This window comes from Microtus ochrogaster, unplaced genomic scaffold, assembly GCF_000317375.1.
Source record: "Microtus ochrogaster isolate Prairie Vole_2 unplaced genomic scaffold, MicOch1.0 UNK72, whole genome shotgun sequence".
Lineage (NCBI taxonomy): Eukaryota > Metazoa > Chordata > Mammalia > Rodentia > Cricetidae > Microtus > Microtus ochrogaster.
In genome coordinates this window covers 1,247,450-1,274,568 of record NW_004949170.1, presented here as the reverse complement: position 1 = coordinate 1,274,568, position 27,119 = coordinate 1,247,450, and the positions used below count along the sequence as shown (strand labels likewise).

Sequence of the window (27,119 nt, the reverse complement as noted above, 5' to 3'; positions counted from 1 at the left end):
CAGTATTTAAATGGCTAACACCTTTCTGAAGACTGATGTCAGCTAATGCTCAAGCTGGTGCCTGTTCCCAGCTAACAAAGAGGGGAAGAACTAAAAAGCTGTCAGCAGGACATGTACAGAAGGTCAGGAAAGTAGCGCATCTTCCCAAATTAATGGGAGAAAGATACTTAAAATGTTTGAAGTAAGGAGAAATAGGAACTGTTGGGTTGTTTTTTTTTGTTTTTGTTTTTGTTTTTGTTTTTTTTTTTTTGCAAGTGAGATGTAAAGAAGGAAGGTGGCAATATGCTGTGTGGTCCCTGGGGATTCAAGACAGTCAAGTGTTCTCAGAGAAAGGGCAGCTCTACCCTACAAAGAAATCCCAAGGTTCACGGCAAGAAAAGTGGGATGGCCAGAATACTGTCACCCAGATGCCCCATGGGAGATTAGAGAGCATGGATGACCCTCAAAGCACTCTCATGCTTGTTATGGAAGGTATTCTTAGAGCAGTGATCCGATTACATTGAAATGCATAGCATATTTATTAAATATGATATTGCTTACACCACAAGAGTGTGTATAATGAAGTGAGCAGAGTCTCTATGAGTGGGAAGTCTAGCTCCCTTCTGAGGCTACATCGCTGTTCTGATTCTTCTCTGTTGTCCTGCTTCTTCACAATGGTGAGAGAAGCCACTAGATCCCACGGTACAGGGGAAAGAAAACTCCATCATGGTTTGTTAATTTACCTGGAAAAGCCCTGTCTGATGGGTTGGGAAGATTTTTGTGTTTGTTTAGATATACTTCCTATGGTGTGTTGGTCTGAGTGTGTGTTTGTGCAATCATCTGTGAAGGACAGCTCAGATGTCATTCCTTATTAGTTGATCTGGAGTCTCTCACTGGTCTGAGGCTTGTGAGTTAGGCTAGTCTGGATGACCACTGAGCCTCAGGGATCTGTAATCCCCAGTTAGGATGACAAGCCCATGCCACCGTACCCATCTCTTATTGTTTTTGTTTTAATTTTTTGCTTGTTGTTTGTTTGTTGTTGTTTTCATGGGTTTTTGGAATGGAGAAAAAAATCCTCATGCTTAAAAGGCAAGCAATTTATGAATTGAGCTTTCTCCTAGCCCTTCGGTGGACTTCTAATGCACACATACAAAATAATTACTTAGTGAAACTGTGAAAATAGAAGATATCCATAGTCAACCTTGGTAATGGAGGAGAGAGCCAAATTGAAGTATCGTATTTACACCAACTCTGTCTTTAACAACCAAAAGGCAGTGAGAGTGGCCCTGGCTGGGATATGGGGAAAGGCGCTCACTCAACAGTGGGCAGCAGCAGAAACCCACACAGGGATATAGAGACTGATCAAAACCAGGTAAACTCTGTGACCTATGAATTCTACTTCTGTTCCTATATTTCTGGGGATACTACATAAGACATATCTACAGGATACCCACAATAGCATAAATTCCAGAGAGTTGGGACCATGAGGACCTGATTAGTTTCTGCATTTTTAATATATGTATTTGCCTGCGTATGTGAATAAGGTACAGAGTTTTCCTTAAACATTTCCTACAATTAAATGTGTGTATGTGCACGTGCCTGTGTGCACGCATGTGTGTGCGCGTGCACGCATGTATATGTGTGGTATGTGAATGGGTGTGTGTGTGGTGTATGTGCATGTGTGTGAAGAGTTATACCAATATACTGTCACTTTTCAAGACAAGTTAAAGGAAAACAAGATAGGGCAGATGGCAACAGGGTGACCCACACACAAAGTTGACAAAACCAAACAAAAATACCAGTGAGCAGCACTGTCAGGGACTTTGTTCACAAGTTCCACAGCTGGCTATGCCTTCCAACAAAGAGACCCATCCTTCATATTGGAGGTGGCCCTCTCCTGTTCCTCTGAGACATCAGTAAATGCCCAGAGGGCTGTATTTCTTTGAGTGTGTCCTCACAAAGGAAAAGAGCTGCTGAGCTCTGCAGCACACAACACAGCTGATCCCTGCAGCATTAGAGATGGCCTCTCAGGAACATATAGGCTCCCTGCTTCATACAGGGACTTGGCTGACTTCTTTGGACAGAGCACAGAGCTGCTGAAGGCTGCCCTGCATAGGAAAACTGGTCCCAGAAGAAGGGGAGGCTATACCAGCAGGGGAGGCATCATTGATATGCATAGTTATGTAGAGAGACATAGAGGACCTGGAGTGCAGCAGGCGGAGCCTAGAAGCCCCAGGGTGCTCAGCTCCAACATCCTATATTGACCAAAACACATCTATGAGGGATGCTCTGAGCAGACCTCACAGGCGCCAAAGACTGTAGCCATTTATTCAAACACATGGGATGCTTCGCTGAGGGGTTAGAAAGAGGGAATTTGACAATCCCATCCCATCAGTCCTCTGAGATCCCATCAAAGTACTGATTTAAAGGTGAATCTAAATCCCTGTTTCTAACAATAAGGTACCACAGGTCATTCATTTAATATGTAACCTTTATGTTGCCATTTCTCATTGTTTCTTCTGTATTTACTGTAACAGAAACTATGCGTTCCCTGAGTATCTGCTGGAAAATCAATGTAAACAGTTAACAGATAAGATTTTTCCACCACATACAAATGACCTCTGTAAACAGGAGACTGAAAGAGAAAATACTCTGAAATGCTATGCTTTCTATATAAGCACCACACGTCTCTCTTGCAACTAGAGAGATAGCAAAATCTATCTAAAGAACAGAAGCATGCAGCAGCCATCAACCGGAGGGGAGTTTCAGCCCAGAGTCTGGACACTTGTAGCAATCTATGACATTCAGGGTAGGACAGCCAATGAGCAACTGTGAGAGATCTTGAGGGCCATTTGCCAAGGGTGTTTCTGCAGGCCAGGGCCCCATGACCACAGCTGTGAGAAGGTCTTGAAAAATGACATCATTGGAAGGCGGCATCCCAGCTGCTCACAGAGATGGAAGTTGAAGATTCACCCTCAGCACTCTCTTGTTACACAGCCCAGGCTGGCCTTGACCTCTAAATCCTGCTTCTCCTCTCTCCTGAGAGTTGTGATTATAAGAATTCACTACCATGCCAGGCTCAGGACTGTTGGTGATGGTGAATGTGTGTGTGTGTGTGTGCGTGCATGCACGTGTGTGTGTGTGTGGGGGTGTTCTCATGTGCATGCATGAGAACACCAGAAGATGTCATGTCCCATTAACTAGGGGTGTTCTCATGTGCATGCATGAGAACACCAGAAGATGTCATGTCCCATTAACTATATCATTCTCTACCTTTTTCCCTGGAGGGAATGTCTTTCAGCAAACTGGAGCTATGTGGGCAGGCAGCAAGTCCCAGTGATCCTCCTGTCCTACCCTACAACATGAGGATTATATTACTGGCATATACACCCATGCCAAGATATTTATGTGGGTGCTGTGGAATCAAACTCAGGTTCTCATGCATGCACAGCAAATGCTTTCACTGATCTATGTACCCACTACTCATGTCTCCACTTGAACTCTCTCTCTCTCCTGCCATCTCAGGTTGGCTCTTCGTGTTGATTTACCCTAATTTCTGTTGTTGTTGATTTGAAACAGTACCTTGTTCTAAAAACCAGGCTGGGCTTTGACTCACAGTCTCATTCTCCTGCCGCAGCCAGGATCTACGTTTTTAGAAAATAATATTCTTGGTTTTCATGGTAGCTTCTTCACAGACCCTTTGGCTTCATGGTTCCTTGCTCCGACCTTGACTCCTCATGCAGCACAAGCTGAAAGATGTAGCAGGGGTATCTGGAGTTGACAGCCTTGACTACGCTACCAGATGCCTCCCCTCCTTTCTTCTGATTCTCTGATTATGTTTCAACTCCATGACAGAGGCACTGTGAGCATTAATTAAGATGACACATAGGAAAGTGTTTTGTAAACTATGAAGTTTTATATCAATATAAATAGAAGGTGACATTTTTTTAATCTAGCAGCCAATTAGCTTTCTTGGCACTGTTGGTCTACGGCAATTAGAACACTCAGTCAGGCAGCGTTCAAGTTCAGGGAGGCTCTGACGCATGGAGGGAAAATGCTTTGAGATATGGTTACATAAAACACTGCATAAGATGAAATGATGGGGGTCCTGACTTTCCCTTCTGCCTGTGCACTGGGAGTCAGCACAAGCATACTGCTAAGTGTGTTGAACATATTTCAGAACTGCTTAGCCTCAGCCACGATCGATAATGAACAGATTGATCAGCTGAATCAGTTGTTGAGTGGTATTTCCCCAAAAAAATATCCAGACATATGCAACAAAATTAGATGAAAGGACATGATTATTATTTTTAAAAGGAAATATACTAGAAAGTATTCCTCCTACTATCACCTAAATCCACATGCATTGGCACACGTGTGGACACGTGGCTACATATATGAACACACACAGCATGCATGTGTACATCTTCAATATAATTAGATATTCAGGGTTTCGAAAAAATATCCTGGAACAAGATGCTTTTATCATTTGCAGTAGTATTATAGGAATTGAGTGGGTCAAACCCTATTTCCCAAGAAAATCAAAAGTGTGTGTGTGTGTGTGTGAGAGAGAGAGAGAAAGAAAGAGAGAGATAAGAGAGAGAGACAGAGAGAGAGAGAGAGAGAGAGAGTTTGTATGAGTGAATCTGTGTATGTCTTAATGTTTGTGGATCTGTCTGTCTGTCTGTCTCTGTGTGTATGTATTTCTGTCTGTATGTCTCTCTGTGTGCCTTTGTATATCTGTGTGTCTGCATGTGTTTGTGTGTCTAATTATGTGTATGCCTGTGTGTTTGTATGCATGTGTCTATGTTTGTGTTTATATGTGTACATGTTTGTTCATGTGTGTGTGCAAGTACATGTGTGTGTGTATATATATGTGTGTGTGTGTGTGTGTGTGTGTGTGTGTGTGTGTGTGTGTGTAAAGAGCAGAGGATAACCTTGGTTATCTTCCCTCAGGTGATATCCACATTGTTTTCGTTTGAGAAAGGTTCTCTTACCATCCTGGATCTAGACAAGCAGGCTACAGTGAACGGCCAGTAAATATGAGGTATCTCCTTATCTCCATCTTTCATGTTTGAGAATAACTAGCAAGTGTCACCACCTAATTGTTTATTTCTCTGAGAATTTCTACCATGTGTTTAGATTATACTTGCCCCTTCCCCAACTCCTGCTGATTCACCACTAGTTCCTAAACACCCAACTCTGTCCTCCCCTTTTAAAAATTATCCATCAGCTCCAATTTGTGCTGCCCATATATTCTTTTTTTTTTGATTGCTTTTCATTGAGCTCTACATTTTTCTCTGCTCCCCTCTCTGCCTCTCCTCTCCCCCCTTCAACCCTCCCCCAAGGTCCCCATGCTCCCGATTTTCTCAGGAGATCTTGTCTTTTTCTACTTTCTACTTCCCATGTAGATTAGACCTATGTAAGTCTCTCTTTGCTTCCTCACTGTGTTCTTGAATGTGTGGTCTTCCACCGGACCATGGTGAACTCACCAGAGGCTACAATCTTAAAGCAAGCTCTCTCGGCAGCTATCAATTGCCAGTAGCTAGTGGTGGGATGGGCATTTGGTCAGGCTTGAACTTGCTTATTGGCATGATCTCAGAATATTATTCTTTGGGGCCTAAGATATTCAGAGTTGATTTATGGCAATTAACAGGATCAACAATAGCACATCAATTTATGCTGTTCCAACAAGCTTTAAGAAAAAAGTTAATTATTCAATTGTACCTTGTAGTGATATTTCATTTGTATTTTAATAAATAAAACTTGCCTGAATATCAGAGAATAAAACAGCCACACTGATCAGCCTTACAGACCAGGCAGTGGTGACACACACCTTTAATCCCAGTAGCCACACTAGTTTGCCATAGAAACCAGGTGGTAGTGGTGCAGGCCTTTAATCCCAGTAGTAGAAAGAAATATAAGATGGGAGGAGACAAGCTTCAGACACAGTCTCATTCTGAGATTCCTGGAGGCAGGATCACCATTTCAGACTGAGGTAGAGGTAAGAGCCAGTGATGGCTGTTTTACTTTTCTGACCTTCAAGTTGAACCCCAATATGTCTCTGGGTTTTTATTAATCAAACTACAGTCCCTTGCTTAAATTTATGTCTTCCAAATTTAGTATCAAAACATTTGCATCAATTTATATCTAAATGCTCATGTTTCCATCAGGTGCTCTTGAAGGAACAAATCTTAATAGCACACCAATGGGAAGGGCAGACACAAGTTCATTTGTTGTATCCTTCATTGTAACCATTCATTAGGATTTAACTACTGAATGGGTAATTTGTAGCTAGCTACATTTTAAGGTATATTAAATATTTTCAAATGTAGCTTAGAGATTTCTGGGGAATCTGCGCACAGGCAAGGAGATCACAAAAAGAAAGGTTCTTTCATTACAATGCAGAGATATTACCTGCCTGTGTTTCTGTGTGGGCATTTGCATTGCTGCTGTCTGTCACAGGGTAGTGGAGGAGACCCTGGGGCCTCAGCATCAACTATGACAGGGCACTGGAGCACAGCAATGATCACCAAGGGTTTCCCACTATGCACCGAAAGTTTTGTTTCTGGGTCTCATTTGGTTTCATTTGATTGCTTGATGGGAAAAAAATGGCCAGAGACCTAAGCAGCATGAGAGGACAGTTATCTACAAGGAAAGCACCGTGGCCTGTGGGAGTTCAAGCCACTAGCTGCTTGCTCATAAAATTCCAACCGTTTTCTGCTAGAATGGCTCCCTAAAATGCTAGCCAGGCAGACTTGTGTATTTGGTAGACTCTGTTGGAGGAGAGAGGTGGGAGGCTGTCAACTCCTAGAGTCACAGCTGATGATGTCACAAATAACAAAACCCAAGTCCCAGTGCCTTTGAGTTTGTGCGATAGTAGTAATTTGAAATTTTGATGTTGTGCAACGAATTGTGTTAATATTCAAAAGAGCCTCTAATCTCAGCGAGCCAGTCATCTGCAAATGCTGATCCAATCAGGAGATGGCGTGTGGGTGAAACACTCATCCAAGGGTGTGATGTCTCTTAAGAGAGCGAACTGAAAACACTCAGTGATGTGGCACCCATATCTCCATGGCAACATACACTTATACCACTGCAGAGGTTTAATTTTCTGCACAGTCATGCACATGCTCAGGTGCTTTACGGCTTATGTGTTCTGTCTTTTGTGCTTGTCTGATGACGGCCTCTCCTGCAGGGAAAAGCCCCTCAAAGAAAAGCTCATGTTTCAGTCAAAATCACGTCGCTGCTCAGGGAAGGGGGCCCAGCACGGCTCAGATGCTTCCTAAGTGAGGAAGGATTGCGCCATCCCAGAAGAGGGCCTTGCTTTCATTTAGTGCCACTCTGTTTTATTGAGGATTTGTAATTATTTTAGAAAAAAATAAAATGGGAGCAGGGAAGTATATATCTTAATTAAGGGAGCCATTTGAGGATTGGCAAGAGACTGGACTCTAGAGGGGTTCCCAGGTGTCCAGGGAGATGTCCCCAGCTTGTTCCTTGAGCAACTGAGGAGAGGGAGCCTGAACTGGCCCTATCCTATAGCCACACTGATGAATATCTTACATATCACCATACAACCTTCATCTGGCGATGGATGGAGATAGAGACAGAGACCCACACTGGAGCACCAGACTGAGCTCCCAAGGTCCAAATGAGGAGCAGAAGGAGAGCGAACATGAGCAAGGAAGTCAGGGCCATGAGGGGTGTGCCCACCCACTGTTATGGTGGGGCCAATCTAATGGGAACTCTCCAAGGCCAGCTGGTCTGGGACTAATGGAGCATGTGATCAAACCAGACTCTCTGAATGTGGCTGATGTGGAAGGCTGACTGAGAAGCCAAGGACAATGGCACTGGGTTTTGATTCTACTGCATGTACTGACTTTGTGGGAACCTAGTCTATTTGGATGCTCACCTTCCTAGACCTGGATGTAGTGGGGAAGACCTTGGACTTCCCACAGGGCAGGGAACCCTGACTGCTCTTTGGACTGGAGAGGGAGGGAGAGGGGGAATGGGGGGAGGGAGAGGGAAATGGGGGAAGGGGAGGAGGTGAAAATTTGTAATAACAACAACAATAATAATAATAAAAGAAAAAATAAAGCATGAAACAATTTAATAAAGATTCAAAATACTTAAGTACAAGTGTCTAATATACAACATATACCATATTTTTATAATGGACCATTTTGTGTGAGTGCATGTGTTTATAGATGTTTCTTAGAATAAAAGTAAATCTAATATGCTTTGAATAAAAGGAGTTTTGGAACATCCATATGAAATCTACATATTTTTGCCACTGGAAGACCCTTGGTGATCACTGCTGTGCTCCAGTGCCCTGCCATAGTTGATGCCGAGGCCCCAGGGTCTCATCCGCTGCCCTGTGACAGCAGCTGTGCCCACACAGAGAGACAGGCAGGTAATATCTCCTAGTACCTGGGAGAAGTCTGATAGTTCAGGGAGGCAGCTCAGCATGACTGAAGAGGGCTCATACCATATGTAAGCTGTTTTAAAACACATCAGGACCTTCCCCTTGGTGTATTGCATGGAAGGCATTTACATTGATGCAAAACCTTCATTTTATGTTTGGCTGGGGTGACTGACTTGGGAAGAAAAGGAGTGGCTCCCCCAAGCATCTATCTGCTGTGTGTCCTTGGTGGATCTGACACTTCATTGCTTGTTGTGGGCAGAGGACTTTGAGATGGTATTGCAGAAACTTCAGAGATTATCTTCACTGTTGGAGCCATGTATATGACATGATGTAATGGCCAATTTAATTGGAAAGACTGTCTGGGGAGCTGTTAGCCATGGGTTCCCACATGAGCCATAGGGATGCTTGGCCCTTCTCCTTTGCCCACTCAAGATGAGTCCTTGCCCACCATAAAAGAGTCTTTTGCTATTGGGATCTACAGAGTTTGCTGATGGTATCTTCTGAGAAGAAAGATACATGTTCTAAAATTGATGTGATAGAAAACTAGAAAGCCAAGTCAATAATATGTCTCCTGGAAACGTTAAAGCCACAAACTCACCTTCAGAGAAAATGGCACCAAGTTCAACTCCTGTGAGGATCCAGGCTCATACAGACAACATTTAACACACCTCCCATCTATCAGTCTTCATGACTCCCAACTCTACCCAGATTCTGAGATGGTCCCATCCCAAGAGCCGGTCTCATTGCAAAGCCAGACTCAGAAAGGAGCTGCGTGGGACAGGTTGGGGGCGGGGTTACCTTTCACGGTCACGTGGACACTCTGGCTCGTGGAGAGCTGTGGCTGTACCAGCACATTACAGGTGTACTCCCCCTCGTCCACTTCTTTCTGGACATCTGAGAGTTTCAGAGTCCCATTGTTCTCAAATGCCACCTGGCGGTGGTTGAAAGGAAGCAGATTAGCGTTCTTGTACCACTTGATGGAGTAATAAGGGTAGCCAATCACGCGGCAGTGGATGTATGTGTCCCGCCCTGCTATTGCAGTGATGTTTTTCATCGGTCTGATGCTTGCAGGCCCTGGAGAGACACAAGGAAACTCTTGAAAATAATTTAAGGGCACATGTCATGGAAGGAAATGGGTACACCTTTCCTTTGGTGAAAACCAATTATTTTTATGTAAGCACACCTTTTTTTTTTTTTTGTCTCAGTTTCTTGGCATTTGGCATTTTCTACTAAAAAGATTTTTTTTCCTTTTATAATTCTCAAAATGAGTCAATGAATGCTAAAATCATTTCATCAGCTACTTCTATGAAAATATTTTGAATTACAAGATAAAAGACAGTTTAACTAATAAAAGGTAACTAGTCTACACTTCACGGCCAGCTCGTCTGGTGAGAACGCTGACAGCTATCAATTGACTCTGTCAGGTGGATCATGAAGATGGAGGTTATGCCGCTGCGCTATGGATGTGAGTTAAGTACTGTGGATGGAAGGCTTACCATGGATGTCATGAGACAGGAGAAAAGGAAAGAGAAAAGGGCATGCAGAGCATAAACCAGAAAAGGAAAGATCAAGTGGATAGGTGGAAGAGGACAGAAAGTAGACAAGCTGACTACAGAGACCAAAATGCCATTTTCAACACCGGCCGACCAGCGCCATTCCTGAGGAGGGGGCAGGGAGAAGGAGGGACGGCTCCTCCATCTGCATTGCAAGGCTCAGCCCAGAGCATGCAGCACCCATCCCTGCTACAATGAGTCGTGTGTGTTTGTTCGAGGAGCTGATTTGACAAGCACCTCTTACGTTTATTCGAGCCTGGTACAGGACGACTCCGGCCGAGTTGTTGGCGGTGCAGCGGTAGACGCCCCCGTCCCGGACCTGGGAGCTGGAGATGTTCAGGTAGCTGACCACGTTCCCCTCAGATGTGATCATTTGGCTGATGCGGTGGCCGCTGCCCTTGAGGATGGGGTCATCGTCCAGGGTCCAGGTGACCGTGGGCAAGGGTGTTCCCTTCACATTGCACACGAGGGACACTGGCTCTGCAGGGCTCACCACTTTCTCGCTAAAGGCAGAAATGATTTTGGGAGTTCCGTCTGCAGGGAGACAAAACAAGAAAGGAAGTGGTGCATACATATGGCGAATTGCTACCAAGTAAATTGTTTACTGCTTGGGAGAAAGCTGAGTAGTTGGTCAGTACCTTCCCAATGGGCCCTGCTCTAGGGAAACATCAGCTTCCACGGGACCTGTGTACATGTACTAGTGTACATACAATGTACCGAATACCTGCACATGTGTATCTCTAAAACACTTTCTTCCATGTGGTTTCCTTTATACTTTTGTCTTTAGCATTTCTGTGTTCTGTCTCAAAATCAGGACACAATTCTATATTACTTTATGGTTGTTTTTGTTTTTGTTTTTCGAGACAGGGTTTCTCTGTGGTTTTGGAACCTGTCCTGGAACAGTTCTTGTAGACCAGGCTGGTCTCGAACTCACAGAGATCCGCCTGCCTCTGCCTCCCGAGTGCTGGGATTAAAGGCATGTGCCACCACATTCAAGTTTAAAATATATATCAAACATTGTTGAGTTCCTTACTCACTTGAAGATACACTTATTCACATGGCTGTTGCTAGTTGTTGACAATATTTCCTTTACCTGTTGAATATCCTGTATCCTTGTGAAGTTCAATTGACTAACCATGGGTAGACACATCTCGAGATCACATGCTCCACAGTGGGGCTTCAAAACCAGAAGGAAGGAATCCTCCAGCTTGGCTCTCTTTCCAAGCTTGTGCAGCTTTTAGTCCTTCAACCTCTTATGTTTACATTGTAAATCAACTTATTATAAGATCCCCACTTTTCCATATCAATTTTAAATTCGATAGATAGATAGATAGATAGATAGATAGATAGATAGATAGATAGATAGATGATGGGGGGGGTAGATAAGGTCTCACAATGTAGCCAAGGCAGTCCAAAACCCATGATCTTCCTGCCTCAGCCTCCCAAGTGCTGGTTTATCTTAGGTGTTCATTCTTTATAGACTTTATGTTTTGCTTTAAATCACCAAATATATTTCAATTAATGGGCTGACATTCCTTGTCCACTAACCCTAACACATTGGGTATTAGTCCTGGACGATGAAAGCACTTTGCTTTCCTTCTAGTTTCAGCACCACTGGACTGAGAGGTGTCCTTAAAAAAAATACTGAGTTGATTCAGCCATGATACTGTCCCTGTCCCTTCCTCCCAGGGACGTTTGTTCTGGAGTCTTCTCACTTTTCTACATGTTGTTTGCCCATCCTAAGTGCCATTTTCATGGACACAAAAGCTGGCTTTATAGTTGCTACTTCTTCACTCCTAGAACGTGAACCGCTTATCTCTTATTTTTGTTGTGTTTCCTGGTTATTCTGGTTCAACAACAAACCCACCATTACAGGTTCAGGGATTTCAGCCTCCTGGCGAAGGCTCCATTCACAGTCATGGGGAGTCCACTGTATGCTGAGATTATTATAACTTTATCTTAATCTACTTCTTACAGTGGGAACCATGGGAGGTCCCAAGAGAATGCTGTCCAGCGCTCTCAGGTTCTAGATATGCATTCTTTCTTTTGTGACATTAGCACTATCACCCTTTCAAAAAGAGGAAAGTGAAATGAAGCCTCTCATCCTCAAAGGAAACTGACACAAGATAAATAATTTGGGGAGAGTTCTCTGAGCCCCACACCCACCTTCTATCAGAGTGACTGCCTTTGTAGAGATGAAGGCAGACATTATTTTCCCAGTGGAACCCGAGAGTCTTTGTAATCTGCTTAGCTGTCACTCTGATAACAAGAACCCTTTTGATATCATTGTGGATGATCAATATGCTCTTTAGGTTTTCTTAGTTACTTGAGACAGTTACCAAGGAAACAGGTCCTGGACAGATAATCTCTTCTTTTTCCTTATCAGAGAAGCTAAAAACAGTGACTTTGGGAGGACCGGGGTGCATCCTGACTGGCAGTTCCAACTCCAAGCAAATTGATTACGTTTTGCTCTTAATTATTATGTGTGAAGTGTGTCAGGCATTTAACACAAGGGCTGTGCCTTCAAGTCATTTCACCTCTGCATCATAAACCTCACTGTCGGCAGTGACGCTCAGATCATCATTGCTAAGCTTGCTGATTCCTACAAAGTAGCTAAGGTTAAAGGCACAATAATGGAACCCTTCTCTCAGCATCAGACAGATTTAAACTTACTCACATGTGATAATGGGTTTTACTTATTCTATCCTTGGGCTATAGAAAAATAATTTCATCACTTTCACCAATTGATAATGAATGGATTTTAAATGATAGCTAATGATACAATTCCCATCAAGACACACAAGTACATAGACAGGAGCCATTTCAATTATGAGGTGATAAATATATACCATGCTTAAATGTCACCTGTCACGGCTCCATTCCCTGGATGATGGATGAGCTTGAAGAACTCAGTAACCAATTAAGAAAAGCAAACAGAGCCCATGTTATTCTACCCCAAGGCAATTCCTCACAACTAAATCTGGGGACGTATTGACCAGGCTACAGACACTGCCACCAACCAGAGGTCATATTTTCAAACAAACATCCTAGTGAAATTGAGGTTATTACTGACATTAACTTTTTCTCAAGTGTGGGATAGTCCTGTTCATGCTTCACAGCTCAGGGAAGATTTGTCTGTATCTGGAAACGTGTGTGTGTGTGTGTGTGTGTGTGTGTGTGTGTGTGTGTGGTCACAACTTAAAGGAGGAACTGTTGGAATCAAAAGTGTTGAGGCCAGAAATGCCCCTAAACACTACACAATGTACTGATCAGGTAGACCCTAAACAAACATGCTATTTATGCATCCCTCAGGCCCCAAACAAGGTGTTACTAAAACCATGCATCTGAAGGATAACAAATTGGGCAACAGTTGACCCAAGGCTCTAGTTTCAAATGTTGATCTTTCGGCAAGTAACTTCAAACATTGAGTGGGAAACATTCATCCTTTAGGTAACGCTTCTCATTCAACACTGTGCCATCTCCCTTATCAGAACACTGTCTCTCCCTTGCTTGATCTAGTGAGCTCAGAGATAATAGAAGGAAAGAAAGGTAGTGTGGCTGGTCTTCCCCAACGAGTGGTGTTGCACGACCCTCTCCCCACCCCACGCTCCACTGGCTTCTGTTTGGGGTGCACCCTCCAATGGTGCCCACTGACCTTCAAGGACCACCTGGACATAGTCTTGAGCAGACAGCTTGTCGTTGCGCACAAAGCACTGGTAGGCACCCCCGTCACTCTTGACCATGTGATCCATTATAAGGTTTGCGTGGTTCAGCCCTGTGATCCTCACATTTTTCCCAGGATTGAGGATTTCACCATTTCGGTACCAGGAGAGTTCCTGGTCCTCATTTCCTGTCACGCTGCAGGACAAAGAGACCTGGCTGCCCACGCTGCTTTTAACCTTCCTGGGACTGATGGTGGCTTTCAGAGGCTCTGGGGAGTAGGAGAGGGAGAAAGAAAGAATAAAACATCACTGGGTATTGACACTACTTAATAACACTCTGGGCTTTGGCTGAGACCAAGGTGTAACTGCCAGGTACTTCATCAGTTATTTGGGGGTGCCCATGTAGTGTTGCTTTGGGGACCACATGAGCGTTATTTGGGGCACCACTCTGTTTGGATAGTCCTTTATATTTTTAATGGTCCTCTTTTTTCATATATACCAAGTAGCACAGCGTTGGTTACACTTCTTCCTCAGAGCACATGAGATAGTTTTGATCCACGCATACTAAGAAATGCAATATGCTACTCACCCACAGGTTCATGAGTATGAAAATATAAACCTTGCTGGCTTTGTTCCAAGGGAACACTGATGGCTTTGCCTTAGTCCACTCCCACATTTGGGCCAATAACACATGGCTAACAAGAAAAGGACTGGGTTCAGACATGTGACCACAATGCTTTGCTTTAATGCATGGCTCACTCACTGGAACCAGGATGGAATTCCAGTCTTTGAAATCCCAGCTTCCAGTTCCACAAGCTTAACTCAAGAAAATCCAGACAGCATTTTAACAGGTGCCAAGGTTTACACTCACAGGTTAGACAGGTAAGCAGCTATTCCGTGGTATAATAAGTGCATGCCAAAAACAACTGGATATGCCTCATAAGCTGTCACTCCATAAAATTTTGTTGTCTTCACTGCCAGAAGAAGAAATAGTTACTTACAGAGTTGACATCTTTTAACCAAATTCACTGGAAATATGATTAGAGCCAATAAGCTTCATCTACCTGTCCCTAGTGTTTCCAACGTTCACTCTTTCAGAGTACAAATCTTCAGCTATCAGAGTGTGTGGATTGACCAAGCCAACAGAATGAGTGTTACAGCCAGAGCAACAAAACTGATGTTCAAAAAGGACCAGGAAATCCTCAGATGGCAAGGATGGCTAGATCTGGGTCCAGAGAACAGAAAGGGGGTTTCAGAGTACATGGAGCACAGGTAAGGCAGTGTCTGTTTCAGTCTGGATACAGCAGAAATTCTTGGAAGTATAAAGGTGGGAGGCAAACTGCAAACAGGTTTATAAAGGGGCCTCAAGATTCTAAAACAATTTTAATGTGTATGGATATTCTACTTGCATGTATGTCAATGTATCACATGCATACATAGTGTCCGTGAGGTCAGACAAGGGTGCTAGATCCCCTGGAACCGGAATTACTGATGGTTGTGAGCTGTCATGTGTACTTGGAATCGAGCCCAGGGCTTTGGAAAGACTTGCTAGTGCCCATAACTGTTGAGCTATTGCCCTAACCCCATGGAATAATGTAATCCCAGATATTCAGGAGGCCATGGAAATATGATCACAAATTTAAGGCTAGCCTGATCAATTTAGTGAAATCCTGCCTCAAAAAAATATTTAATAGCAAGTTTGGGGGAACAGTTCACTGGAAAAAGCCTGAGTTCAAACTCCAGTACTACAAACAAATAAAGAACTATTGAAGATGCTTAACTAAGTAGATGGCGCCATCAAATATCTTCAGGAGAAGATTTGATGATTCGCATGATGGTGGACATTGGGTGGAGGAAGGCAGTCACCAAGGAGGCATTAAAAAGCCTCATAGAGGTACAGACGGCAGCTGAGAAGAATCAGTACCCATGGCTTGACCTGGCTTAGACAATGAAATGAAGCCTTGAGAAGACACAAGCCTAGAAGTTTTTCCACGGGAACGAGAGGGGAAGATGTTCCTAAGAAGGAGGTCTGTTTGGGAAGCAGAGTTTGTGGTGACTCCATTCTGGCCTTGTTCAACTTTCCGTTGAAATGCTAAGCACCTTATTGCTTATATTGCTATCTCTCACCTAAGAAGAAGTCAGCTCTACTTATGGACCTGGAACCCAACAGAATGCCTGTTCTTCCATCAAGAGCAGAGGGTCAGGAGGGAAGATGTGATATTCTGCGGGTTGAATGAGACTTCCAGAGGAAGAAGAGCATGGTGAGAAGGTCCAAAGGACTTCTCTGGATGTGGCACAGGATTGCAATTATAAAAGCCAACCTATTAGGAATCTATAATTTTCCACTGACACCTTTGAAAAAGTAGCCAGTGGCAAATGTCTTAAGAGAGAGAAAGCGCGATAATGCTGGCAGTCAGCGTGATGGCAGGAGGGGAGGATGTCTGGGGATGATGCTTTAGGCTGCAGGAAGGAAGGCGGGAGGTTGGAGACACCAGAGATAGGAGAATGAGTCCACTAGAGAGAGCACCACAAGCAAGGTCACTTGCATGCTGACAAAGGGATCTAACTATCTGAAGGATTTTAGACTCATCAGGATATATTAAAGCAAAAAAATAGAACGCATGTCCAGAGTCTCACTGAGACACCCTGCACTCTACCCTAAGATATAAGGTTACTTCAGGAACCATAGAGGACCACATTACCATGGGAGCATTTGGAGTCTATGGTCCTACCTCTGGTGGCTGTCTGATATTGAATTGGTTCATGTAGGTGAGACTTAGCTCTTTAACCAGGAAAAGACAGCTGTGGGGGACACTCTTCTATGGCCAGCCAGCCTTAGACTGAGCTTGAGGACTCTGGAAGCATAGCCGGTTCTAGGTATCATATCATTCAAGTCTCTGATTTAAACATATACACAGTTACTATGATGGCATGTGGGCTACATACGTCGATTCCACACTTTGGTGCTGGGTTGAACAAAAAACATGCTAACATACACTAACACGGTACCTCTATTTTAAGGGTGAGAACCTTGAGGTTCTCTTTGCTTAGCTCAATTTCTCCAGTTCAAAAATACATTTTAAAGTTAATATGGTTTTGTTGCACCCTTCTGGGCATGTGAAGTTCGGTCAGTTCACTTTGTTTTGGTTTCCAGATTAGTAAATTTGAGGATGTTTCCAAACTAGATCAGAGTACACTTCACAGCTACACTTCTTGCTTCCCAAGAAGCCATCAGCATCCCCTGTGCATTCCTCAAGGCCATGGCCAGGGTGGAGTGAAGAGGGATCCTGGAGAAGATGGAAAAACGTTCTCTACAAGATAGTACATGGCCAATGAGGTAAGGCTGCTTGCTGCCAAGGTTCACCATCAGAGTTTGAGCTCTGGGACCCAAAGGATGGAAGTAGAGGACCAATTCTTACAGGCTATCTTCTGACATCTACACAGGAGTGACAGCACATGAGTACCATCCCAGCACACACAAAATAAATAAATGTAGAAAGAAAGAAACTGTCTATTGTCTGTCTAATTTAGAAACTGCATTTCTGCAGATAGTAGCCCTCTTGAGAAATTCAACTTTTAGAAAGAGGCTAGGATAAACCATTTGCCTGCCTTCAATCACTGAGCTAACACCCCCACACTCTCCCTTGACTGTTTTCAGAATTGGTCATTGTGAATGACAGCTAGATGGTATTTTCTTGGGAAGGCAGCCATCCTGTGGCCTCATGAAAACTTTAAGGTGTGGCCATAGGAAAATTCTGAGTTCAAAACCAGGCTGTGCAACCATGTGGGCAACCTCCCATCTGCCAGACACAGGGTACCATGGATGTAGGTCAGATGCTGTGAGGTCAGAAGGAGGCTGTGGGGAAGGATAAAGATTAGTTTCCCCCTGACACCAACCGTGAGGCTAACGCCACCTCTTCCAGTTACCGTCCAACTTACGTTTCACGTACAGGCGGCCTATCACCTTGGCAGTGCCGTATCGGTTGGATACTTCACACACGTAGCTGCCTGAGTCCGAGGGGCGGCTGTTCTCGATGAGCAGCCCCGTCACTGTCTTCTGGAACCTCCCAGAAAGTTCCAGGGGCATGTTGTCTTTCAGCCAACGGTAGTCCGGCTCGGGGTGCCCAAGCGCTTTGCAGGGCAGCTCCACACGCTGCCCCGCCATGGCTTTGCGGTGGTCAAACCCATCCAGGATGGATGGGGCTGAGTTCGCTGGGTCTGCAGAAGAAAAACGTAACTGTCAAAGGCCAAGGGCGGGGAGTATGCGTGGCTCCTGAGGACCACATGTGGGTGTTCACACAGCGTTCCTGCACCTCCTGCCTACCGCGGCCACGGATATCTAAAACAGACAGACAGATCTGTTCTGTTCATAACTCAGGAAAGTCTGAACCCTGGCCAGAGCTCTGGCTGCTGATTCTTGCTTTGTAGAAATACCTGGAGTTAGGGTGTTCTGGCAGGAGTTGCCAGCTCAGCCAAGAAGGGGATTATCTCATGCTAATGGAACAATCACTCAGCTCCTCTCAATAATAGCAAAGAGAGCTGACATATTAGCAAAATTCGTTTCATAGGATAAAGGGGTTTATTATAACATTTCTTTATTCATTTTAGATGCTTTAGACTTGTTTACTTTGGGTTAGCAGTATCAACTGTACATACTATGGGGGTTTGATAACATATTTCAATACATGCATGCAGTTGGTACTGACCAAATCCAAGGCCCTTTCCATCTTCTAGATAGCACTAGTCTATGTTCAGCTTGATTTTGTGTCTAAGGGCCACATATGGATGGGATCCTGAGGAACTTGTCTTTCTCTGCCTGCCCTGTTTTACTTAGCTTCACAGCCCCACTTTTGTCCATGGGGCTAAAAATAATGGGATTTCATCTCTCTCCATAGCTTAAGAACAAACAACGTGCTGTGTGGTCAAAGTTCCAGTAGAAAGCACCTAGGCAGACTACGCATGGATGTGGGATGATGAGGCTCGAGTTGCCATGAGTCTCCAGGGTCTCGGGGATGCCAGGAAGGTGGGAGTTCTTTCTAGTGAAGCTGCAGGTGCTGGATTGAACTGGCCCTGGGAGGAGGTCGTGCTTAATGCAGGAGGCTATGACACCAGAGTTGTGCAAGACTGAGCTCTCACCGTGATACCGTCTGTGCCCTGGATACAGGCCATGGAACCACAGGGTTTGGTGTTTGCCATACTGGAATTTGGAGGGTTTTGGTCCCGTCTTTCATTGCTAATCCCTGTCTTTCCCTTTTGAGGTAAAATACTTAGAGGCTCACAGTTAAGAGAGCTTTCCAAGCTTTTCTTTAAAATGTTGGTATAAATCTCTAAGCTCTCATGACTCCTTTACCTGAAAAAAGTAGGGCTGACACCACGTCCTGCTGCCCACCTAAGGAGCAGCCATGGACACTGTCCACAGCATCCTCTGAGTGCCGAGGTGACTGACCTGAAAAGAACACTTCCCTAGCTTTGTCCCAGCAGAGCTTTTGTGTCTAGTACAGCTGGAAGCAGACTGGGATTGGCTTTGTCTCTCAAAGAGAAGCAAAACATACAAATATAGTAAGACAAGGGCATGGAGCATGCTTCCAAAACAGAAAATCATTTTGGTCAAAAGAATGTATAATCTTCCCAACTGCAAAATGAGTTGAAATATTTGTGTTTGTATTGCTATATGGACGCTGGCTTAAAAGACATGATCTATAAAACACATTGAGGCAAAAGCTGAAGGTTCCCACGGAGTCACAAATTCTTCCGTTTTGGATAAGACATCAAAAACTGACTGAGGGGCAGTACAAAGACATATGCTTCCCCGAGACCGCGCTCTCACCTGATAGGAACAATCTCGCGCTATTACTTTGTCTCGTCTCCCCTGTGGACCCCGAGACCGCGCTCTCACCTGATACGAACAGTCTCGCGCTGTTACTTTGTCTCGTCTCCCCTGTGTATCTGTGCCGCGTGATACAGCGGTAGTTGTACAGCCCGTCTTCGTTCTGTACATCTTTAATATACAAGGCTCCCGTGGATGTGATGAGAAATCTAGATCCTGAAACAGACAGAAGAAGTGACTTTGTGAAAACAGGGTAGGAACAGACCCATAACAACTCAGCATTAAACCTGTAGATTAGTGTGTCTCTCCACCCTCAACAGAAAAGCTTCATTACACAGTAGACATGGGTAACATAGCGGTGCAGAGAACGAGACTTCAGAATGTTCATCCCTAAATGAAACACATATTCCTTACCCCACCCCGGCTACTCAGGGATCTTGCTCAGGGGGCAGAGAGACATCCTCTAAGAGCCAGAGGCAGTGGACGACTATAAGCATGACCACCAGGTCAAAGTTCAACTCTGTGTATTTAGTGTTTGAGGGTGTTTGGTTCTTTTTCAGCTAGTTGAAATAACAAATCTAAAAACTGACAGTTCCTGTTTTCATCTCAGGAAGGAGGATTTGTGCTAGGCTCCCCTGCTCCACATCCTGGATGTGGTCTCTTTCCCATTTGTGTGATCAGATTGCAAAAACAGTCAGACATCAAATACCAGAGCTTTCAGAAAGGTGAGATTTCTTTCCTTTTGAAAATACAGATTCCATAGCCAGGTGGTGGTGGTGCACGTGTTTAATCCCAGCATTCCAGTGATAGAGGCAGGCGGATCATTGTGAGTTTGAGGCCAGTCTGGAGCTAGTTCCAGGACAGGCTCCAAAGCTACACAGAGAACCCCTGTCTTGAAAAACAAAAACAGACAAAGAAAGTACAGACTCCTAAATTCATAGTATAAAAATATAAAGTTCTGAAAGGTTCTAAAGACATCACACCGTTCATTAAATAACAGCAAAATAAATAAAGAGAATAAAACTAAAGATACTTGCTTTCCTGTCATTAATTAAACAAGTGAAGTATAGACATTGCCCTTGGCATAAAGTCCCTGTCATCTGCTGGAGGGTGGCCCAGGCCACTTTTGTCAATGCTGGGGTTGTCTGTGGAAGATTTCTGCATGGGATCTGATTCCACCTGAATGGTAACATGATTTGTCTCTGGAAAAAGACCAGAATGCAAAAATATCTTCTTTTATTTCTGTCTGTCTGAGTTCAGCTGAAAGCTTCTGTGGTTTACTGTTGTAGGATTATCAGGTCTTGTCTGTGTGCATGTGTGTTCATATCTGTGCAGGTATGTGTGCACTCCAGTATCTGTGCACATTTATATCTGTGCAGGTGCACATTCATCTTCGTATCTGTGTCCACTCGGATGTGTGGCAATTGTATACACATCTTCATGTCTGTGCACATTCATGTGTGTGGCATGTGTACATACATCTCCATGTCTGTTTATGTTCATGTCTGTGCAGGTATACATGCATCTTCATATCTGTGCACATTCACATGTGTGACAGGTGTACATGTATCTCCATGTCTGTTCATGTTCATGTCTGTGCAGGTGTACACACATCTTCATGGCTGTGCAATTCATGTGTGTGGCAGGTGTACTAAAATCTTCCTGTCTGTGCATATTCATATCTATGCAGGTGCACACACATTTTCATGTCTGTGCATTTTCATGTGTGCGCCTGCATAAGTGAGTTCACATGTATCTGGAGGCTGGATAGTATTGTCATTCTTAAGAGATGTGATGACTAATCTTGAATATCAAATCAAATTGATTGGAATCAATCAAAAGCAAGGCACTTGGGATTTTCCTTATCAGATTATTTGAAATGGGAAGATACCCAGTATCTTCTACCCAGATGAAAGGACACAGAATAAGGAAAGTTCCCGTTGTTCTCACTCTTTTTAGCAAGCTCATCTGTCCTATTGTTGCTGTATCTGTTTGCTAATACTAGAAGCAGCTTCTTTGGGCTCAGGCCACTGTGAGTGATGCCATCCCTTGACAGGAGAGCCTAGGCTGTTTAAGAAAGGTAGAGGGTGAGCGTGGGAGCAAGCTAGTAGGCAGCATTCCTTTGATTTTCTGTCCCAGGCTCCTGCTTTGAGTTCCCTCCTTGACTTCCCTCCATAGACTGTAAGCTATAAGCTAGAATAAATGCTTTCTTCACCGAGTTGCTTTTAGTCATGGTATTTACTGCCACAGAAAACAAGCTAAAACAAGGGCTGTTTATTAAATATACACATTTTTGTGATATTGTCTCTCATTAACTTGGAGCTTACCAATTTAGCTAGACTGTCTGGCCAGTAAGAATCTACCTGTCTCCATCTCTACATTGTTGGGATTATAAGCATATGTCACCACTCCTCGTTTCTTTGATCTGGGTTTGCAGGAATCAAATTCAGTGAGTTATTCTCACAAGGTATTTTACAGACTGAATGATCTTCAGTTTTTTTTTTCTGCTGCAGGCACTATTCTCTCATAATTCCTGTCTTATAAAGACCCCAAATTATTCATAAGTGAGTTGCACTGATAAAATGGAAATAGCATAAATTCTTAGATAAAAGCAATTCAAAATCACAGACATGAAAAAGATAAATAAAGACAAATCCTGCTTTAGCATAACTTAAAATTACTGAAAGGAATTTAAATAATTAAGTAATATTTAAATTAATTTGGAGATTATCCTATCAAGTCATTCATTTTAAAATAGGAAAATATGATTACTGATAGAAACCTTAAAAAATTTCCTTCAAGTTCTGTACTGTCTAGATAATTTTGTTTTATCTTTTCCTCAAAAGAAAGCAATGAGAAATCTTTTACCTCCCGGTGTAGGAGAACCTTCTGTATTCATGTGGCTTTCATTGGTTATTAAAGAAACTGCCTTGGCCTAGTTGATCGGGTGGAACTTAGGTAGGCAGTGTAGACAGAACTGAATGCTGGGAAGAAGGGCAGAGTGGCAGACGCCATGAAGCTCCTGCCTGAGACTGACTCTGGTTAGAATCTTTCCCAGTAAGCCACAACCTCATGGTGTTACACAGATTGGTAGAAATGGGTTGAATTAAGATGTAAGAGTTGGCCAATGGGAAATTAGAGCTAATTGGCCAGGCAGCAATTTAATTAATACAATTTCTGTGTGATTATTTCAGGTGTAAGCTAGTCGGCCAGCCCAGACAAACAAAGGGCCCTACTCCCTACTACAACTTTCTAGTATGTCTCTCATACTACGAGCATGTCTTATTAATATACACAATGTGGAACAGAAACATGTTTTCTTTTTCAACATATTTTACATGGTTATATAATACTTCAGTAACCCCTTCTTTTGAAGTACAGTGACAGACAAGAAGGACCAAAAGGAAACATGTGCGGAGTCTGTCCTTTTCTGAGCATAGAGCGTTTCCCTGACAACTGGCAGGTCATCATCTGGGAAGGCCTAAGTGAATGGCCATCTGTGATGGCTCTTTAGCAGGGCAGGAGGGAACCCATGGAGGCAGTGCCAACGCTGTTCTGGTCCTGGGTACACTTGCTCTGCGCTGCTAACTTGGCACATGAAGAAGAATCATAAGACATTATTTCAGAAGAACTGGAATCTTCTACTTTTGTGAAAACTTTCTGAGAAGTTCAGAGAATGGAGAAAGAGCTGACCTAGCCCATCTCCGATGGCCTCTCTTTTGTCATTGGCCACTGAATTCCATCTTGAAACTGATCGATGTTTTAAAACTGAAAACAAGGTAGAAGAATATAGGCTTTTCATCATCAGAGAGCATGAAAGTCCATGGCTCCTGGGTCATCTCATCTCTAAGGTGTGCAGAACCCGCTGGGGACAATAGAAATTGAGCAAAGCCCTATGATGCACTGCCTCTATGGTGTTAAGGACCCCTCCATTGTCCCCTTGCTTTCTGCTGCATCCTACCAGCTGCTTTACACCACAGGCTCTTGAGTCATGTGTAAAAGATGGCTTTTATCATAATTTTACATAGGTTATAACTTCTTTGAGATAAACAAAAATGCAAGCAGAGATTATTAGAGTCAATAAACTATGACCCCCCCCCCCACATACACACCTTGACTCTTGAGAAATGCCTCATAACACATTGCCCAAAGGCAAATTTTACAGTTAACATTATTTTTTGGTATATGATACAGGGAAAGGCTATAGAGTTTTAAATGGAAATAATTCTTAGCTACAGTTTGAAATTTTTGGCATGTCAGGCACTCAGAAAACCAGAGTCACGAGGATAATGGTGGTAAGTGGTTTACGACTTTGAGATTGTCACTCTGGACATGGGTGATGGTTGGGCTGTACTATTCTGGCATCACAGGATGTCTGAGAAACATCCTTGGCTTTTCAACACATACTAAGTGGTCCCTGTGTTCTTAAGTGCGTAATCCCCTGGGCCATTGTTTTTCTGCTTCTTGCTTCTCTGACTGCTGCCTGTTACTGTTGCCTGGGTTACCGCTATCCCTGTCCTCACACTTGTGTGATGTGTTTTAGTGGCCAGAGTGAAGGAAAAGATGCATAGTTGAGACTCTAAATAGGCTGCAGGCAGTTCTTGGGCCAACCTGCAGCCACTTAATGTGAGCACTATTCTAAGGCCACTAAAATAAGTATGAGGCCAAGCCCTAGTCCAGTCGGCCTTCCTGGAGGCACCAAATGGATAGGTGGGGCATTTCTATCTAGAGATACATACATCAGAAAATGGACATCTGCATAGTGGTGACACTGCAGGACCCCTTAGGTTGAGGGTTCTACAGCCATGTGTCTCACTATTGTGGTGTAGAAGGGTGGAAAGACCACAGGACAATCCTTTCTGAAGCTAAGCCATGGTCCAGTTGCACAAAAGGCACAGATTAAAACAGCAGATGCTCAATGGCTCTGTTTTGATGTAGTACAGGTGGTAGAAAACCTCAGGTTTAACAGTGGAGCTGCAAAGCTGGTGTGTGTTGAGCTGATTATCAATGCTCCTGTGCTGTGTATGTGTGAGCAGGTAACAGGGCCCAGGAACATGCTCATCCCTCAGGCTAGCAACCCTCTGAGCTCCAGGAATGCAAACTGGCATAAGATAAAGCCTATCATCAAGGGGCTTCTATCCTAAACAGCTTTAAGTCTTAGGATCTAAAACATAAAGAAAGGGAGAAAAGAAGTTGGAATTTATCCCCAAACCTGTATATATTCTTTGCATCAGTCTAAATGTTAACTGTATTCAGTAAGATACCTACTATTAATTGTTTTGCTCGCTCTACCTGGCTAATTTGATCAGTCTCTTATAAACGATCAAACTGAAGGATCTTTTCAATGGTATGAGTTGAACTAAGCTTCCTTATTTTGAGAGATTTCTCAGGATCACAGAAAAAATCCAGAGTCCAGAATCCAATAGAAATGAATACTAAACTGCCTTGTCACCTTCCTACTGTGTGATGCCATTCAAGACATCCAGCTCTCTAAACTTTGGTCTGATCTTCTAAGACTGATAGAAGATCAGTTCTACTATTGAGGGTTAGACAATGGCACAGATGTCGGTAGACACCTCAGTTTCCAGGTGAGAGCAGGTATCAATAAGGTATCCTGAGGGAACTATGAGAGAGTAAGCTTCAAACAGCTCATCACGAGAAGACCGTGCAATATGGAAGATATGTAAATGAGTGAGTTAATCATTTCACATTTATAAACATATGCATACAGAAGATTACACCCCATAAATCTGTGCAATTATGATTTGCTACCTGAAATACTATTGATAAGAATAAACAAACATAAATATGATGCTGAATAGCATGGCCATTCTGATCCAGTAGGCATTGGCCAACATGTGTACCCATGTTGTCCCCCTGAGCATTGGAACATAGATACAACATGTTACGGCTCACTTTTTAAAAAATTTTTTTATTTAATGTATTTCTCTTGCCTTCATTCTCAGTAGCTCTTTGAGAGCTTTAAGTTTCATACACTATGACAGGCCTTGCAAAACATGCTCACTGATGTAATACCGACACAAAACAACTTAGGAGTAACCAACCACTTTCTGATTGGGTTGAAGCCCAATTCCACAAGATAAAACCAAAACCTGATATCTTACCAGGGTTAAGGACATATGGCTAGATAGATCATAGGCCCTAGAAAGGACCTACCACTATTGCACTGCTAAATGGACATAATATTAAACTGACTCCTAATGACTCATTCCTACTTCCTTTAGAACAATAAACCTCTTATCCATCATCTGAGAAGATTCTATTTTCAGTAGATGGTGACTAACACAGAGATCACAACTTGCCAAGGCACAGAGGATGGGAGACTAAAGAGATTGCAGACTCTCATCCCTAAAGGGAATATGTGTACTGCCACACCACCCTCAAAGATTCAGAGATCATTGTATCAAAGGGAGCTGACAGAGGGCAAGAGCCAGAGGTGGTGGAGAACTTTAAGAAGGTATCTCACTTAGCAGGGCAGCTGAATATAGGAGCTCACAGGAGTCCATTTTTATGTTATAATCACAAGAGGCAACCTCACTCATGAGAAAAAGTCTAATCATGGATGACATGGAAGAGATTTATAAGACAGTTCTGCCATTTGACCATGAGTATAGCCTAAGCAAAGCACTGGCCTAGTACGCATGATGTACTGGTTTGTGTACCCAGCACCATAAATATGCATGTATATGTATATGTATGTGTATGTATACACATTGTTTATGTATATACGTGTGTATGTATTTCTGTCACTTGATATCAACATGGTAAAATATGTGCGAAACCTGTGAGCCAATGTCACATGACCTGGCTATATTAACTGGGGTATGGGATGATAGAATATGTCCAAGAACATGCTTACACATCCCAGTGACAAGATGTGGGGCAGGAGAGTCACACAAACATCTGTTAGACACTGAATGCATACACCTGTCCAAATTGTAGAGAAGTTCTAATCCTACTGTGTGATGGTATTCAGAGTTAATTTGGGAAAGTAACTTGGAAAATTTGGGAAAGTAATTGTGGGTGGGGCCCTGCGATGGGGTTTGTATGCTCGTATGAAGAGGAAGTAAATAAGCTCATCCTCTCAGAGGTGAGAAGCCACAGTAAGGAAGCAGCTACCTACAAGCTAGAAAGGGGTGGTCAATAAGCAATGATTCATCAGACACCCTCCAAAACTATGAAATAAGTATTATATAGCTGCAATTTAAGCTGTTTATCCAGCGGGATTTTATGACAACAGCTGTCTTCAGAAATCTTCACAATTGTACAGTGGGATCATGGTGGGAACTCAGGAAATTTCTTTGGTGTCGTCATGTTGCTTGAATTGGCGGACATGATATTTAGTATCTGAACATGAGGTATACATCAAAGAGTCCTAAAAATTAGTTATTTTGCATCCCTTATAGTGAAGCCAATAGCAAGGCTTTCTCTTCCCACCTGAAGACTAGTTATTGATCCATCTGCATGCCTGCTCTACACTGCACAATACATGCTTAGGGATACTCAGTGCCAGATCTGCCTCTGCAGCCCATTTTCCACTCAATGTTCAGGGGGGGTTGCAATTATAAAGACATAACGTTGACATCTCTAGATGATGCGATGGAGCTCTACCAAACCAGGTCCTCCTTAGGGGTCAAGATAAAGTCCCACCA

The 27,119-nt window shown here is 43.4% G+C and overlaps 1 protein-coding gene across 2 annotated transcripts in view; it reads right to left on the bottom strand.

The window, feature by feature from the left end:
- The window catches only part of Dscam (DS cell adhesion molecule), a 563,284-nt gene that overhangs the window by 229,402 nt on the left and 306,763 nt on the right, over positions 1-27,119 (bottom strand). For both annotated transcript variants that reach the window (XM_026777546.1, XM_026777547.1), the window contains exons 4-8: positions 19,516-19,662; positions 17,559-17,837; positions 13,613-13,888; positions 10,195-10,491; positions 9,203-9,478 (exon numbers count right to left, since the gene is read on the bottom strand). In XM_026777546.1, coding sequence (XP_026633347.1) covers positions 9,203-9,478; positions 10,195-10,491; positions 13,613-13,888; positions 17,559-17,837; positions 19,516-19,662 — 1,275 coding nt within the window. The remainder of the gene's footprint in view (positions 1-9,202; positions 9,479-10,194; positions 10,492-13,612; positions 13,889-17,558; positions 17,838-19,515; positions 19,663-27,119) is intronic.